The sequence below is a fragment of the Crocodylus porosus genome, unplaced genomic scaffold (genome assembly GCF_001723895.1).
Source record: "Crocodylus porosus isolate Cpor-Errol unplaced genomic scaffold, CroPor_comp1, whole genome shotgun sequence".
NCBI classification, from domain to species: domain Eukaryota; kingdom Metazoa; phylum Chordata; order Crocodylia; family Crocodylidae; genus Crocodylus; species Crocodylus porosus.
Window position 1 is genome coordinate 77450980 of NW_017728947.1, and position 15835 is coordinate 77466814.

At 48.3% G+C, this 15835-nt stretch overlaps 1 protein-coding gene and 1 long non-coding RNA gene across 5 annotated transcripts in view; one reads left to right on the forward strand and one right to left on the reverse strand.

The window, feature by feature from the left end:
- The window catches only part of GSTZ1 (glutathione S-transferase zeta 1), a 14080-nt gene extending 11169 nt beyond the window's left edge, over nt 1-2911 (forward strand). For all 4 annotated transcript variants that reach the window (XM_019552072.1, XM_019552073.1, XM_019552070.1 and 1 more), the window contains 2 exons: nt 1917-1966; nt 2481-2911. In XM_019552072.1, the coding sequence (XP_019407617.1) occupies nt 1917-1966; nt 2481-2607 (177 nt within the window). In that variant the 3' untranslated portion in view covers nt 2608-2911. The remainder of the gene's footprint in view (nt 1-1916; nt 1967-2480) is intronic.
- The window catches only part of LOC109321419, a 15548-nt gene extending 506 nt beyond the window's left edge, over nt 1-15042 (reverse strand). Inside the window, exons 1-4 of the long non-coding RNA XR_002104052.1 lie at nt 11119-15042; nt 8505-8706; nt 3494-6286; nt 902-905 (exon numbers count right to left, since the gene is read on the reverse strand). This is a non-coding gene — a long non-coding RNA (uncharacterized LOC109321419). The remainder of the gene's footprint in view (nt 1-901; nt 906-3493; nt 6287-8504; nt 8707-11118) is intronic.
- Between the last annotated feature and the right edge of the window lie 793 nt (nt 15043-15835).

Sequence of the window (15835 nt, forward strand, 5' to 3'; positions counted from 1 at the left end):
TCTCTCTCTCTCTCTCTCTCTCTCTCTCTCTCTCTCTCTCACTTCCCCCTTCTCTTTACCCCAAAACAGAGCTGTGTAACAGGATGGCTTGTCATGGAATAAGCCAGCCCAAATCTATTAGCAAAACAAGTTGGAAAGTGATCCGATGTTCCCTATACAGGGCTATGAGAAGCTGCACAAGTGTAGGGAGAGGGACAGGAATGAGAGGCTTGCACAGGAGAACCTAAGAAGACTGGTGCCTCTAGGAACAAAAGCCCAGAGGAACTGAAATGTTTTGTGCCATGACACTTTGCTTAAATTTTATATTGAGAAACAAAACTGTGTCCTGAAAGATATGTGTGTGTGGCAGTTCACCCTTTGTGCTCTGGGGAGCTGCCACAGAGACAAGTAGCTGCTTACACTGTCCTGTTATTATCCTCCCACTTGTTGGCTTGCCTGTTCAGGTTTTTGGCTCTCTGGGGCAGAGACTGTCTCTCACTGAGTGTGTACAGTGCCTAGCAGGGCAGCTGGGGCCTCCTGCTACTATTATAATGTAAATGAGTGAGGCTTTCTTATCCAGCTTTACAGGCTCATAGCTACCTCCCCTTCCCCACTGGATGGCTCCCTCCCTCCTACCTCCCACTGGAGACAGACTTGAGTTTGTTTGCTCAGTGGCAGGGTTGCCATAGAAGCCCTGTGTCCTCAAGGCTGTCACTAGCAATTGGTTCCCAGGGTGTGTAAACACAGCTCTCTTAGGGCTCCTGGTAAGCAGCTGTTAGTGACTCCCAGGTGTCACTGTCCCTGCAGCCTTTTTACATTCCCCCCCGCCTGGCTTTCAGAAAGGGAGTTGTGCTTTGCAGCTCCAGAATTGCCAACAGGGCTTTTGAAAAGCACTCCCTGCTGATGCTAGAAAACCAGTAACTGCCCTCTATCACCACCCATGATAAGGCAGAAAGGACCTTTGTATAGCAACAGTGCTACTGCCACTGCTCAGTCAGAATTGAGCACCTGCTATCATGTGGCAAACTCCTTTAGAGGAACTGGTCTCAGACTGCTTCTGCTGTGGGGCTACAGGCACTCAAAAGCATCTCCTGCTCTAAACCAGATCTCTAGTCATTGTAGTAACTTTGACAAAAGAAATATCTGGGCAAGACAAAGGGGCTGGATGGGAGGGCTACAGTCTCCCCGAACTGGTACAGCAGAGTGGCATTCACTCAGCTGCTTCTCTGTCCTGTAATGACACCTCTCCATTGTCATGGGCCGGTTCAGGCCTCATGGCCTGTCTGGTAAATAGGAAGCTGTGCTACCCTCTGATATTACCTATGAAAGCTTATGCCTCTCTGAACAAGTTAGTCACTAAGGTGCCACTTTGCCTGACCATGTCCTACTCTTCTGAGACTACCAGCATTAATGTCAGATTATATCATGGGAACTGACATCTCTCTGAGAACTGGAGGAGAGCCTATAAGCCCTACACCAGCATCAGTTTTAAGTAACCTGCTCAAACAAGTGTGAAGTTTTTAATTCCATTGCCAGGCCAGGAGCCAGGCTGGCCCCTCTTCCTTTTAATTGTATCTGTTATACAAATTGAATGTCAAGGGAAAAAAGAAACACTAAACAATAGTGTGTTGAACAGCAGTTCTCATTTGCTGTCAGCTGAGTTTCACTGGTGCCACAAAGGGTTTAGCTGTACTTTGGAGCTGAAGCAAATGCCCACTTCAGCCCCAGTGGGAGCTCAGTTAGGAAGACAACCCCTGTTCTGTGCAGGACCAATTCCAAAATATCCAAGTAAAAACAGGTAGCGTGTATGCATGCTGGGGGGAAGATGTATGGCAGGAACTGGCTTCTGGGATGGATGACTGTCCACAGCCAATGAAGTAATGGGCAGTAGGGTGATTTCTAAATTGCCTTGACCAGTTCTCTCTGCTCCATTGCAGGTCTCCATGGCTGACTTGTGCTTGGTCCCTCAGGTGTACAATGCTGAAAGGTAAATGAGGGATGAGCTTTAGGGGCCAGTTAACACCATGGACTCCATTTCCCACTCCAGATGCCTAGTTGATAGTCAAGCCTGATCTTTCTTCTGTTAATGCTCAGGTATACTAGAATAATGCATTCTCCCCACCTTCCGTCTTTACTGTGTGATTCTTCTTAGCATGAGAGGAACAAAAGCTGTTAGTGAAGAGACCTCCTTTAGCCAGTGCTTTCCTCCAAAGGGGAAAAAGCGCTCAGACACAACAGTCATATAGGAAGCAAACCTGCATCCCCAAACAGAGACTGTAAGATACCCAGGAAGCATCCATACTAAGAAAAGTGTGTTCTTACCACATACTAATTAACACCAAGTACAAGGAAGAGAAAGAAAAACACCTTTTCCTCTATTTGAGTTGGGCGCAGCTCTGAGGGTCATTGAATAGGTATGCTGTTGTGCTCACACTTAGCACTTGCTGGTGCCCAGTCTGTCTAGGTGGAAGTGTCCAATTTGCTCTCTATTCCCTTTGCAGATATAAAGTGGACCTTGCTCCATACCCCACAATAACCAGAATCAACAAAGCTCTCCTGGAGTTAGAGGCTTTCCAAGTGAGCCACCCTACCAAGCAGCCTGATACCCCTGCGGAGCTGCGAGCCTAAGATTTTCCAATATGTAGGCTCCATTATGCCTAAAAATCAAGTGGGCAGCAAATATATGAAAAACACCTGGCATAGAGGAGGACAGCTACACTCCTGTGCTAGCAGGAAGCCATGGTACTGTTGCATTCCTACCATCAGCCAAGGAGAAAGGGAGGGAGCATTCCTGCCCAGTCATTCTGAAAGCAATGTGGGTAATCCACTGAAGACATCACTACCTTAGGGAGACATCAAGCCTACCTGTGACTGTATCCAACTACCTTAAGTGTCACTATGAAGAATAAAAAAATACAGTGGTCATAAAGCATCTCACATGTGTGACTTGGGCACAGAATTGGATTCAGCTGAAGGTACCCAAGTTATTTTATATTGGAAGGTGAGGGCAACATCACTTAGCAACAAATACTGCATCAGGCCCACTCTAGGTTGCATCCTATGGGAGGCTTCTAGTTGAGTTTCACCAGCCACAGGAAAAATATTAAAGAGCCACTCAGTGCCCAGAGAGTAAGACTAGGCTATTAACACACTGGGCCTTGTTGTCCTTGTACTTACAATTAAAGCATAACTCCATTGACATCACTGGTGCAACTACTAGTTTACATTGCTGTAAGTGTGTCTGGCCCACACCCAAGTAGAGAGCTGGATCCCAGCCTGGGATGGGTCCTGCTCTTGTAAGAAACTACTGACAGCTACTTTTCCTTATGGTTCCTACACAAGGGTGATGAGTAGTCCAAGGCTGCTAGGTAATCTGTGTCAGTCCTTCAAGCCTGTTGTTGGGACAGCTAATCTGTGCATTTTCCCTTCATCCCTACTGTCACTGTCTTGGCATCTCCCATTAGCTGAAGAAGACAATGTTCTCTTCCCAGTCCCTGGACAGCTTACTCCAAACACAACATGGCACTAGACAGATTTTCAGCTACTTTGCCAATTTTAGAAAGTTAATCACTCATTTTCTCCAAAAATTTCCCAACAGGAAATTCTCATCCATCCAGCAGTCTTTCCAAACCAGAGGAACCTCTTTGGAGGGTTTTCCAAGTTGCGGCAATCAGAAACCCAGCCAGCTTTGGTGGACATTTCATATTGCCACCCTATAGTGCCATCTTTCCAGTTTTCACTCTAGAGTCAATAACTCTTCTCTCACTAAGCATGACTGAATCCATGCATTCACCTTCATTTCTAGGGTGGCAGGAAGAGCCACTCACACATTATCCAAAAAGAAGGTGGGATTTGGGACAAGTGAGGTAGGGTAGAAGGAGAAAGCAAAAGACATATTGCCCAAGTCTCTGAGGGAAGCTTCTGCTGTGAGGAGGACACTGCAGATTCAAAATGAGACTTTGTAGGGTAATTAGATATCAAAGCTCAGGCTTTAAAGCAAGGCTAAGTCAGGAGATTGCTACCTGACTTGATACCACGTGTCCACAGACCTCAAAACAGGCAAGAAGCTACTGCAACTCTCACAGAGATATTGCCCATCCAAGATCCCTTTTGCTGAGGTAGATTTCAGAAACATATGGATGCTGACTCCTCATTTCATAGCTTTGATTCATTTATTGTCATCCACAATCTAGCCCTCACTGCCTCTATTTGCCCAGGCACAGAACCCCTGCCGTTCTAGGCTGGGCCTCAGAAAGTGCTGCCTCTTCTCCTAGGTCCAACTGGATCCTGCTGGTGCTGTTATAGAAAGTTCCAGCACGGTCTAAGCCAAGGAACACAAGCAGTGTGCATAGGCTGTGCTTGCCCTTTCTTTCTTTATCAATATCAGGCAGATGGATGGAGATCAGATTGAGCAGCATGTGTTCAGATGGGAACACAAAGCAGAGGTCATGGTGGGTTACTGTGTTCCATGTCAAAGTGTCTGCAACAGAAAGGACACCACCAGTACAAGCTATGCCAGGAATAACACAAAAGATTGAACACAAGGCTGTTAGACATGCCAGAGAGACCAATGTTTCCATAGCCAAGAGCAGCTCGGAGGAGGGGCTAGAGAGTTACTCACCAAGGTAAAAAGTGTAAGACGCCTTTAGCATTGCAGCCTCCACTGATCAGGACCCTCTGGTCAGACACAGCTGTTGCATCATGGAAACTAGAATCAGAAACTAGAGCAAAATCCATTGGGGAACCCGCTGTCCCTTCATCTCCTAGGGGTGCAGCCTTACCTAGAAGAAGCATGGGAGAGTGGTTTGGACAATAGATAGCAGTCAGGACTTGTGAGTTCTAGTCTCAGGTTTGCCATTGTCTTTCTGGGTCACCCTAAACAAGTCATTTCCTTTTCTGTGCCCTGGCTGCTGTTGATGCTGAGAGGTATAAGCAGTGCCTATAAAGCACCAGAATATCTCAGATAGAAGGTGCTAATGAGGTGGCCAAGGCTTCCCTTCAGGACCTGAGCATTCAGAGTACAGTGTCTTCCTTTCTCCAGCTTTTTTTCAGTACAGCTGCCAGGGATGGGAAGTTGTGCTGGATGGCAGCCCTACTGGTATGGAGGAAGCAACTTTTCCAACTTGGCACCACTCCCAGCCATAAAAAGAGTTGGCACTTGGTCCTACAGCAAGATCTTACCAGCATGCAGAAGACTATCCTGGGAGAAATGGAACAGTTGTATACTCCATGTAACCTGATGCACAGAGGAAAAGGAGTAAAGACTGTAAATGAGGAACAAGCCTAGCAGCATTTCCTAGCCCCACTGCAAGACAGAGCTCTGTGCTAAATTTGAGGGACACAAGTTTTGTCCGTCGCATCAGAGCAGTAATTTGTCTACCCTGTTAGCCAGACTTCTGCCATGGCAAATGCCTTACATTTCTTATGTCCTCCACTGGGCCAGACCATTCCTTCTCCACCCATCAGGGCCTTCCTCACACCAGTAGCATCCCGTTCCTACTTCCCAGTCAGGGCCTCTTACAACCAGACCTCCTTTTCCCATGTCCTGAGCACGATGGGTCTTGGCCCCATTGTCCCAGCCATCAGAATGCATCTTCCTAAGGTAGGGTGCCCTTTATTGCCTACCCTGCCCTAACCCTCTGGTAAAGCCTGACAGGAAAGGCAGTGTCCCATTCTCAGCCACATCCAGGATGTACATGTCTTTCAGGTAGGCAGATGTCCTTTGCCCCCCAGAAATATGAGCTTGTTTCTCAACAGAGTGGCTGAGTGGCTGGGAAGAGAAGTGGTGAGTAAGCCAGGCAACCTCAAGAACCTCCTGGTATCCAAACCAATTTCCATTCCCAAAGATCATGTTTTGGGGGAGCCATTAACCAGCTTTTTGGGCCAAGACAATACACATTCCCACAACCATGACACACCTGTTGGAGAGCACTTCATCTCTCCCATGGAAATATAGCTGGGAACACTCTCACTGGAGATATTTAAAACTAGAGCTGAACTCAGCCCTGGGGACCAGACCATAAAGAACAATCAAGCAGTCACTTGCTCCCAGATGTAGGGACTGAGGAGACAGAAACAAGGGATGCCTCCTATGCTATGACTTTAAGGGCTGAATCAAAAGCTTCTCACCCAAGTCTAGCAAGGGAATTTTCCTCCTCCACAATGGGCTGGTACCAAATCTCATACTCCAAGTTGAAGATATAGAGTGTGTTGCTGCAGGCCACAGACTCCAGTGCTGTGGTCTTGGGGAAAGCCCCTCCAAAGATGAAGAGATGGTTGCACTGTGGTAGCCCATCTTCTCCTTGGCCTAAAGAAGGAGTTCACCAATCAGGTTTCACATCTCAACTGTGGGCCAGGTTCATCCTGGCCCAGTCATCCAAATGAGGCATGGTGAGTGCCTGGTGTCACACCACCAGTCCCCTGGCGAGAACTCTGTGCCTTAAGTAGGCAACATCTGTTCTGCTGCTTCCTACTCTTCCTGACCTGAATACACCCCTCCCCACCACAAGCTATCTATTATCTTAAGAGTATGAGGGAAGGAGCATCACCACCCACAGTGTCACACTGGAATTGTGCACATCGCTGCTAAACCCACACCCTAACTTCCCTCATGCCTTAATTCTGCACACTCAGGGAAGGGAGCAACTTGGCCACTACCTTTGTCCCTGGCTCTGCAGGAGCTAAAGAGGAAAGGGGAATGCACACAAAGATGAAGTGCAGCTCTCTAATGAGAAGCAAGTCCATTCCCCCTATATTGGGTAAGGAGCACCACAGCCTGAGCATCCCAAGCTAGTTCACCACCTGCGTGTCTAAGGCCAGTTTTCAGCAGCCTCTCAAGAATAGAGGTCACTTCCCCCACAGTCAGTGAGATATTCTCCACCCCTGAAGCCTGGCTCAGATGCAATCAGCTCAATTCACAAAAAACGTAGTTTTCAGTGAAGTACTGTTTTTTAGCCTCTGTTTTTCTGATAGAGATACAGGAGTTCACATGGCTTACCCCAAGAGATGAAACAAATCAGTGACTCAGGGGTGTGGATTGGAAGTATGATGGGCTAGCTGGCAGTGATTTAGCCCAGGGGTTTTGAAAGGGCAAAAAATGATTGGAGGACTTGGGATTCCCTTTCCTCACCAATCTGGTAATGATTTGGCCCAGGGCTTTTGAAGGGGTAAAAGACGATTGGAGGATTTGGGATTCCCTTTCCTCACCAATCAGGCCCCAGAGACTCATCCTCCATGTCCCCTGATTGGCCCCTTGTGTCACAAGGAGGGGGAAAAAAGGGACAGAGCACCTGGCTCAGGAGAGATTAGCAAGGGACCACAAGGAAGGAGATTCAAAGAGCTGGCAAGAGCTGGGCCAGGAACAGTTGCCCCAGAAAAGCCTGAAGGAGTGGGACCTGCAGGCAGGAGTGGGACCCTCAGCGTGGCGTGCAGCCGGCAGGAGAGGCTCCCCACTGGGCTCCAGGATCCCCTACGAGAGGCTGCAGCCGGCAGGAGAGGCTCCCCCCTGGGCTCCAGGATCCCCTACGAGAGGCTGCAGCCGGCAGGAGAGGCTCCCCGATGGGCTCCAGGATTCCCTGAGAGGCTGCAGCCAGTAGGAGAGGCTCCCCTGCTCCAGCAAGGATCTGAGCAGTGACCTGAGAGGGTTCCAGCTCTGCTTCCAGCTCCTCCAATAAGAAGCCAGGCAGCTCGATGTGAGGCCGGGCTCCTGGAAGGTCAAGACCCCTAGCAGCTTAGAGCAGTACCAGTACTAGTAGCTGTGTGGTAGAGTTTCTACCTACCATGTGGAAGCGCTAAGTTCAAGTCCAACTTGAGGTGAGTGAGCTAATGGAGAAATTCTTGTTGCAGTGGGAAGGGGTCATTGTGTTTTCTCCCCCTCCAGGTACCTAGGCTGCCCTATATTTCCTTGTCATTTGACATTTTGTATTTGTGCCTTTCATATTTCACCAACCAGTATTGTTTGTTCTGCTGTTTGTATTTTACATTTTGGTTAACCCTGTCTTTTGTCAACTAGATGAATATGTCTATGATTGTAAGCGTCTAACCTTTGTTGAATCCTACCCACTCGGGGTGTTGTCTCCCCTAATACCCCCTGGTTTATACTGGTTATGGTCCCAGTACTGTCCTCCTATTAAAAAGTACATGGTTAAGTCCCCATTGGTGGTCTGGCTCTGCTCTATAGGGGAAAGAGAGTCCCTACACCTTCCACAGTGCTTGTGTACCTGCTTTGATCCCTTCACTTGAAGAGGAAGTACCACCCGGGTTACAGAAGCAAAAGTATACCATTGCCCCTTTGTCCTTCTGAGGACTCCCAACAAATTACCGGAGCCACACCCCTCCCACAGCTGGACAAACAGTGGACAATTCACAGTGCCTGTGACACTGAGCCAGGGGCAAAGTAAACGTAAGGACAGGAACAAGCATGAGGGGATGTCCCAGGGCCCAGAGACATTGCTCTTGCATTCCTAGCAGCTTCTCCCCACCATCTCCATGCTTTTTTCCTCTCCTGGGAAAGCTCCATTACTCACAGCCATAGGGAGCCACTTCCAGGTGGTGGTGTCCAGGATGCAGATGCTGCTATGGTGTGTACCCTCCTTTGCACCCCTGAAGACATAGACACATTTGGTGTCCAAGTAGTACATGGCAATGTGGCCCATAAGCAGAGTGGTACAGAGCTTAGAAAGGGCAGATCCATTGGGAATCAGAAATCATCATCTGTAGGAGCAGTACCTGTAGACAGGATGGAGTTCTGAACCCTTCATTTTCTCAGACTCAGATGACCCCCCTCCCCTGGACAAGCCTCTCAGGACCCTGCTCCTTTCATTCCTCACCCTTAGTGCCTCATTGCTGAAAGGAAAGGTTTACAGCAGAGTTTCTGTGCTTAAATGTGGCCAGCTAGCTAGCTAGGAGACAAGAGCTGAAAAGGTCTGTCTAACCAACCTCATTTCCTTCTATGACCAGGTGACACATCACCTGGAAAAGGGAGAAGAGGTTGATGTCATATATTTGGATTTCAAAAAAGCCTTTGACTTGGTCTCCCATGACGTCCTCATGGTAAAATTGGGGAACTGTGGCCTCGACAACCTTATGGTCCAATGACTGGGGAACTGGCTCCATGGTTGGACCCAGAGAATGATAGTTGAAGGAACTGAGTCAACATGGCACATGGTGATCAGTGGCATCCCCCAGGACTCAGTACTCAAACCAGTACTTTTTCATATATTCGTAAATGATCTGGATTCAGGTGTCAGAAGCGGACTGGTTAAGTTCGCAGATGACACCAAATTATGAGGAAGTGCGGTCATGCTAGAGGATAGGCTGGGGATTCAGGCCAAACTGGACAGGCTCACAAGGTAGCCCGATCAAAACCTGATGATATTCAACACAAAGAAATGGAAGGTGCTCCACTTCGGGAGAAAGAACCCACATCATATTTATACCTCAGCAGTGTTACACTCACTAGCACCATGACTGAAAGAGACTTGGGGGTCATGATTGATCACAGGATGAACATAAGCCACCACTGCAATGCCACAGCTGGCAAAACAATTAAAACTCTGGCCTGCATCTACCAATGCTTCTCAAGCGCGACCCAAGAAGTCATCCTCCCACTTAACTTGGCCTTGGTGAGGCCGCAGCTGGAGTACTGAATTCAATTCTGGGCTTTAGAAAGGATGTAGAGAAGTCTGAGAGAGTCCAGAGAAGAGCCACGTGCATGATTAGAGGTCAAGAGAACAGGCCTTATGAGGAGAGGCTGACAGGCATGGGACTCTTTAGCCTGAAAAAGCGAAGGCTCAGCGGTGACTTGGTGGCTGCCTATAAGTATATAAAGGATGTGCATCAGGAATTGGGAGAACGTCTGTTCACCAGGGCACCCCAAGTCACAAACTGCTAGAAGACCATTTTAGACTGGACATAAGGAAAAATGTCTTTATCATCCGAGTCTCTAGAGTCTGGAATAGACTACCCCCAGAAGTGGTACAAGCATCTACTCTGGATACGTTCAAGAAATGCCTGGATGCTTACCTTGCTGGGGTCATCTGACCTCAGCTGACTTCTTGCCCCTTGGGCAGGGGGCTGGACCTGATGATCTCATGAGGTCCCTTCCAGCCCTAATATCTATGAAATCTATGAGGAACAATATAGGTGTAGAAAGTGGTAACTCCCTGGATTCACCCTCCTGTGCTTCCCCAGTACACACACTGCAAAACATACTGCTGCACCTACTCATGGAAAACTACCCAACTCCCACTGCCTGATCCTACATGGCTCCTAATGTGGCCAAGATCTGAACTGTACAGGGCTGTAGGCTCAGACTGTGGCCCATGGTATGCAACCAATGAATGCCTTCCAGCCTCAACTAAATGTAGCTTCCTACCAAGAGAGGAACTGGAGCCACCAAGGGAGGAAGGAAGACAGAAAAAGGACAAATGAATATAAATGATAAAATAGACAACAAGGGGAGGGACAATGAAAAAAAGAAAACAAGAGTATAACACATGTTGAGGCAAGATAAGGCATCATGGGGTCACCCACTCACAGGCACAGAGCCACTAGGCTCCAGAGTGCTTCTTTCTCAGCAGACAGCTCCACACATAGAGCAAAAGCCACACAGTTATCACTACACTGTGAGGCTTGTGTGTGCCAAAGGGGAAACTATCATTTGCCTACTTCAGCGCATATACTCAATCCACTCCACTTCTGCTTCAGGTGGGCATACTGGAGTCACCAGCATGTTCACAGGTTACTCCTAGGAGAGGACACACCACCCCTCAAAATGCAGAGACATTAGCTGAGGGCTCTTACCCACCAGCCTCTCCCTCCCCTCACCCGAATAAATGTTGCCCACCTCCTTTGTAAGCTCACAGTGCAACATAAACCACCTGAAGCCAGACACCATGGCAGCCAGGCCCTGCAACAACAAAGTGGGATTCCCTGTGGCACATCAGCTAGATACCTCACTTGCTCCTTAGACAACTGCACAGCGTGAAGGAAATCCCTGCCAGTCCCCATCCAGACCTCTCCTCTAAGGGCAACTCTCCACTGCCCACAGACACTTTACACACACACACACACACACACACACACACACACACACACACACACACACACACACACCCCATCCCACCCCAAACTTCTCACCAGTTTGTAGTGTCCAGAAAGGGTCCTTATAAGACTGATGTTGGGCTTCTTCTCCACCAGTGAAAACAGCTGTTTCTGGGTCATGAGGCACATGGGATGATGCCACTGTGAACTTGAATATACTAGAGAAGAAAAGAGAGAACTTGCCTTGTCAGCAAAGTTGAACAATGGGCCCAGGCTCCACTTAATGTCATGGGGAGGACAAAGCACAAAGGCCATGGGCTTAAAGAGACGGAAGTGGAGAGGGTGGGGCTGGACTGTCATGGGGCGGTGGGAGCAAGTGACCTTGGTTCCTCCTACAGCAGATGGAGAGGACACAAAGAAACCCTGGATCCCTCCACTGAAGACCCCGGTTGGAGGTCTCCTCCCCCGACCCGACCCCTCCATAGGGAAGGGGATTTTCTTGTTAGTTGTATAGAGAAATCACTGGATTTCCCCTCTTCATTCTCTGTAATGTAGGAAGCTAGCTGTGGCTCTGGCTGACTGCACTTCAGTGATAAGAGGCAGGAGCCTGAAGAGATCCCTTAATTATGGAAGAGGCCAGTTCCTCAACTGCTTACTCCTACATTTAAAGGCATTTGGCAGCCTCTGGTTCCCAGAATCAGAGACCTAGAGTTCCCGCCAGCTAATTATTTGAGGAAACTCCTTGCCCATGCTTCATTTCCTTCTTTCTTCTCTTCCAAGACTTCTCCCTTATCCACAGACCTCTGAACTGGTGAGAAAGTTTGGTAGTTTCATTTTACCCAGCTCCCCTCAGCCAGCACTATCTACTGTCCCCTGAATGCAGAGCTGAGATTCATGTGGTGTTGAAGATAAATCCTGTCTTCTCCCTAATGTCTGGGGCATGCAGTTTAGGGACCGTACTATGGGGAAGACACAAAGCAAGCACAGCCCATTGACAGATCCTGAGCCTTAGGGAGAGACTAGTGTGAACATTCAGACAGGGGCCCATGTGCTAAAGGAATGAGTTTACCAAGCAGTGGAGAAGGCAGGCTAGGGTCTAGGGATAAGGTCCTCACCTTGCAGCTTCTTCGTCTTCAAGTCTGCAGAAAGAAAACACAGAGGTAATGGTTTCCTCAAGGCAACAGCTAGGAGTTGAAGCCTGGAGATACTCAATCCTCCAATGAGTTATAAGTGCTTCTCTGTCTCTTCCCCCAACACACATTCACTCCATAGGAAGGGGCTGGGAGTGGATATGGAGCCTCATGTAACATACTGGTTCCTCTCCAATCCAGATGAAGTTGACAGGCTGACTCAAAGAAGTCTGCCTGTCTGCATGAAACTCCAGGTTCAGGATTGGGGTCTTATCAATCCAGGAGAGTTTAGTGCTGGGGAAAACCCTAGAGACAGAAGATTTCTGTTTCCCCAGCACAGGGCATTAGCACAGTTAACAGCAGGGCAGTTAACAACCCCCACCCTGCTACTGAGCTTTGCTCACAAGGACAAAACGGGAGTTCCATCTCCATGACTCCATTTCTGCCCAAAATGCCAACCAAGAGAAATTGCTGGGACAGCAATTTTGCCTCATTAGAAACTGGACAGAGACCCAATCACTCATTTTACATAGGGATCACTGAACAGCTTCCAAGTGTACCTGACTTGGTCACAACCCTGGGGCTGAACAGAAGTTCATGCTCTAGAGAGGCTCCATTCCCCATTCCCTACAGCAGCTCCTTTCTGACTTAAACAGAAAACCTCCAGAAGTTCAATGCAAGCACATTTTAAAAATATATTCCTCTGATACTCTAAAGAGTTGTTAACAACTGCTGGCATGTTTATATGGACCAAGTCATATGTTACTGGGAAGGAATACAAGAGCCATGGTCAGGGCACTGAACCTAGAGTCAGGAGTCACACAGCTCTGCCACTTATTTACTGTGGGACCTGGAGTAGTCTTCTCTGTGTCTCAGTTTCTTTATCTGTAAAATGGGGCTTATGAAGAGTTAAGGAACTGTATTACATGGTGCAGTGCACTGGCATGCAAGCAACCCCAGACTCTGTATTTGGCCCTGGCCCAGTGGACAGAGGTTGCACATCTGTGTGGCTTGTTCAGGGGAAAGTAGAGAGACTCATTGTTCTTAGGAGGACACGAAGGACCCTCGTGGCTGGGAGGTAGAGTTAGAAACATACTGGGAAGCTCTCCTCAGAGGTAGCATGCACAGATCTGGGAGTCAACCTGACAATACCCAGAAGAGACACCCGAAAGCTATTGTCACAAGGCCTGTGCCCCATTCTTCATCTGAGGAACCAGAGTTGCTTCATCATCCTGCTCCCCTTCAGATGCCCTGGGCTCAATCAAGACCTTTCTGGGCTTCTTCAGATGAACAGTTTGCCTTGAGTGTCTTCCTCCTTGCTTTGTTGGGCACCATCTGGTCAGTGTGTGGCTCTGGGACAAGAGACACCAACTGCTTTTTTAGTGGTGGAGAAAAATCCTTCCTTCCAGGCCTTGGCTTTCCAGAAGTCACCTCCCAGCTCTGACATTCACTCTGCCCTCCAGGAGTCACAGAAGAATCCACTGCTTGTGGCTCACAGGGATAAAAAATAAGCATTTCTGTGACTGAACTTGTGGAGGGAACCCCTGGCCCCATGATTTGGGATGATGCTGTGTTGGGCAAGTAAGTACCCCCAGAGCTGAACTGCTTCAGGGATAGAACCAAGGTGCTCATTACCATGGGCTGGGGGTGATCAGTTTGATCAGCAAGCTGCTGAAATGTGTTCATCTTTGGTGCTTTTGACTCAAGGGAGGGACATTATCCTTGTCCGATATCTCTAAAACAGGCAAGCCCTTAGTTTCAAACACCTATCTAGCCAGAAGAATGATGCCAAAGGCTTCAGCTGGGTGTACAGCTCAGGGACCTTTCCTAACAGGGAAGAGGGCAGGAAAGAAGGGAATTGATTCATAGAGGACAGACCCAAGATACAGATACCTCAATCGGGTCCTCCAGGTCCTGAATGAAGGGCACTGTATCTTCAGGAAGGAGAGGGTGGGCCCTGGTGCTGAAAATGGGTGAGCAGAGGTGCTGTTGCAGACACCCGTGAGCAACTATGGAAGAAACAGCAACATGCAGACCAGGCATTCGAAAAGCTGTCTCAGTCTGACCTCTATATAAGGCCTGTAGCCTCCTTCACACACTGGGTGCAAGCAGCTAAATTACAAGGGACAGATCGACTGCAGGGAGAAGGCAGCAACCCATGTCTGCAGCGTTTGGATAGACCTTGACAAAAGGAGCCACTCACCCAGAGGTGATTACTGTAGATCCTCAGAGAGTTGCTCACACAGTCTCCTCCTTTGCCAATCTTCTGTGCCACAGAGAATAACAGGGTTATGGATTTGGAACCTTCCCTCTTCCCTGCTGCTGTCGTAGATACAATTAAGGCAATCATTCCAGGGAAGAGGGACAAGGAAGGAGTCCTTCAAAACAGCCTTAGAGACTGCAAGATAGAGGGCATGCCAAACTACTTGGGGACTTAGCTATTATGATGCTGGGTGCTAGTCAAAGAACCTGTACAGACAGACAAGAGTCTAAGCTGAGATCTTGCACTGAGACTCTCCAGTATCCTAGCAACAGTAGGATCACTTAGTTTTAATAACCAGTTTTTCAACAACAGACCACAAAGGAGGCCAGTATCAAGGGGAGGATCCATCTCGGGGCACTACATCCACAGATTTCAGCTCCGAGGCACCAACGGTCTAGGCACTGTAAACGGAGAGCAGAATGGAACTGGAGTTGAAACAGCCTCTACACCACTAGTAACCCACAGGATTCAAAAGTCAAAGGTGCATTGGCAGAACTGAATACGGGGCATCAAACCAGATCAGAGAGTGCATGAGGTGAGGACAGAATGCATTAACAGATCTGTGTGAAGAGGTCCAGCCCTGGGATAGTTGGAGGTGCTGCCAGCAATGATTGACAGGGTGGGAAAGGGTTTTGGACCCAGCACAGAAGCAGCAGGATAGAGAGGAAATTACTTTCTTACTTGCCCATTGACAGTTAGTGTAAGCTTGACCTGGTTACCTCTGTCCAACTCTTTCGGGATATCCATTCTCCAGTCACCTTCCCACAAGACACCTGCACACAGGACCATGGACTCTAAGCACACGACAGACACTGCAGCAGACTAGATGCTGATGCTTCAAAAACTGAAATGCATCCAAATCTTACAGCAGCCAGCTTGGGAGGAACCCAGCTTCACCTTTTCTTCCTTCCAGAAACCCTGGCTTCAAAGAGGTGGGGGAGGAGAGGGCATTCTTAAGTAGAAGCACAGTCTCCCAAAAGGCATATTTGAAAAATAAGACATTTTTAGGGCAATAAGGAATACTACATGGTTTGAGTGAAAAAAATCATATAAGGGGGATAAACTGGGGAGTCCTCCCTAGTTCCTTCAGTCCAACAAGTTTTTCTGTATTCTCCCCAACTTACACGATGTTACACAGGACAGTCGGACAAAGCCACAGAGGAGTGCTATTCTGTAGTTCTCCATAAGGAACCACATACCTTTGTCTACCCAGGTCTTCAAAATCTCTGAGGATGAAGATGCCACCATTTCTCTGGGTGGCCTGTTCCAATGCTTTCTTATCCCCCAGGTGACAGTGTGTTTCCTGATATCTAACCTAAGCTTCCTTTGCTGCAACTTGAGCCCATTGCTCCTTCTCCTGTCACCTGCCACTATAGAGAAGTCTCAACCATCCTCTTTCAGACTGAGTAAGCCCAGTTCC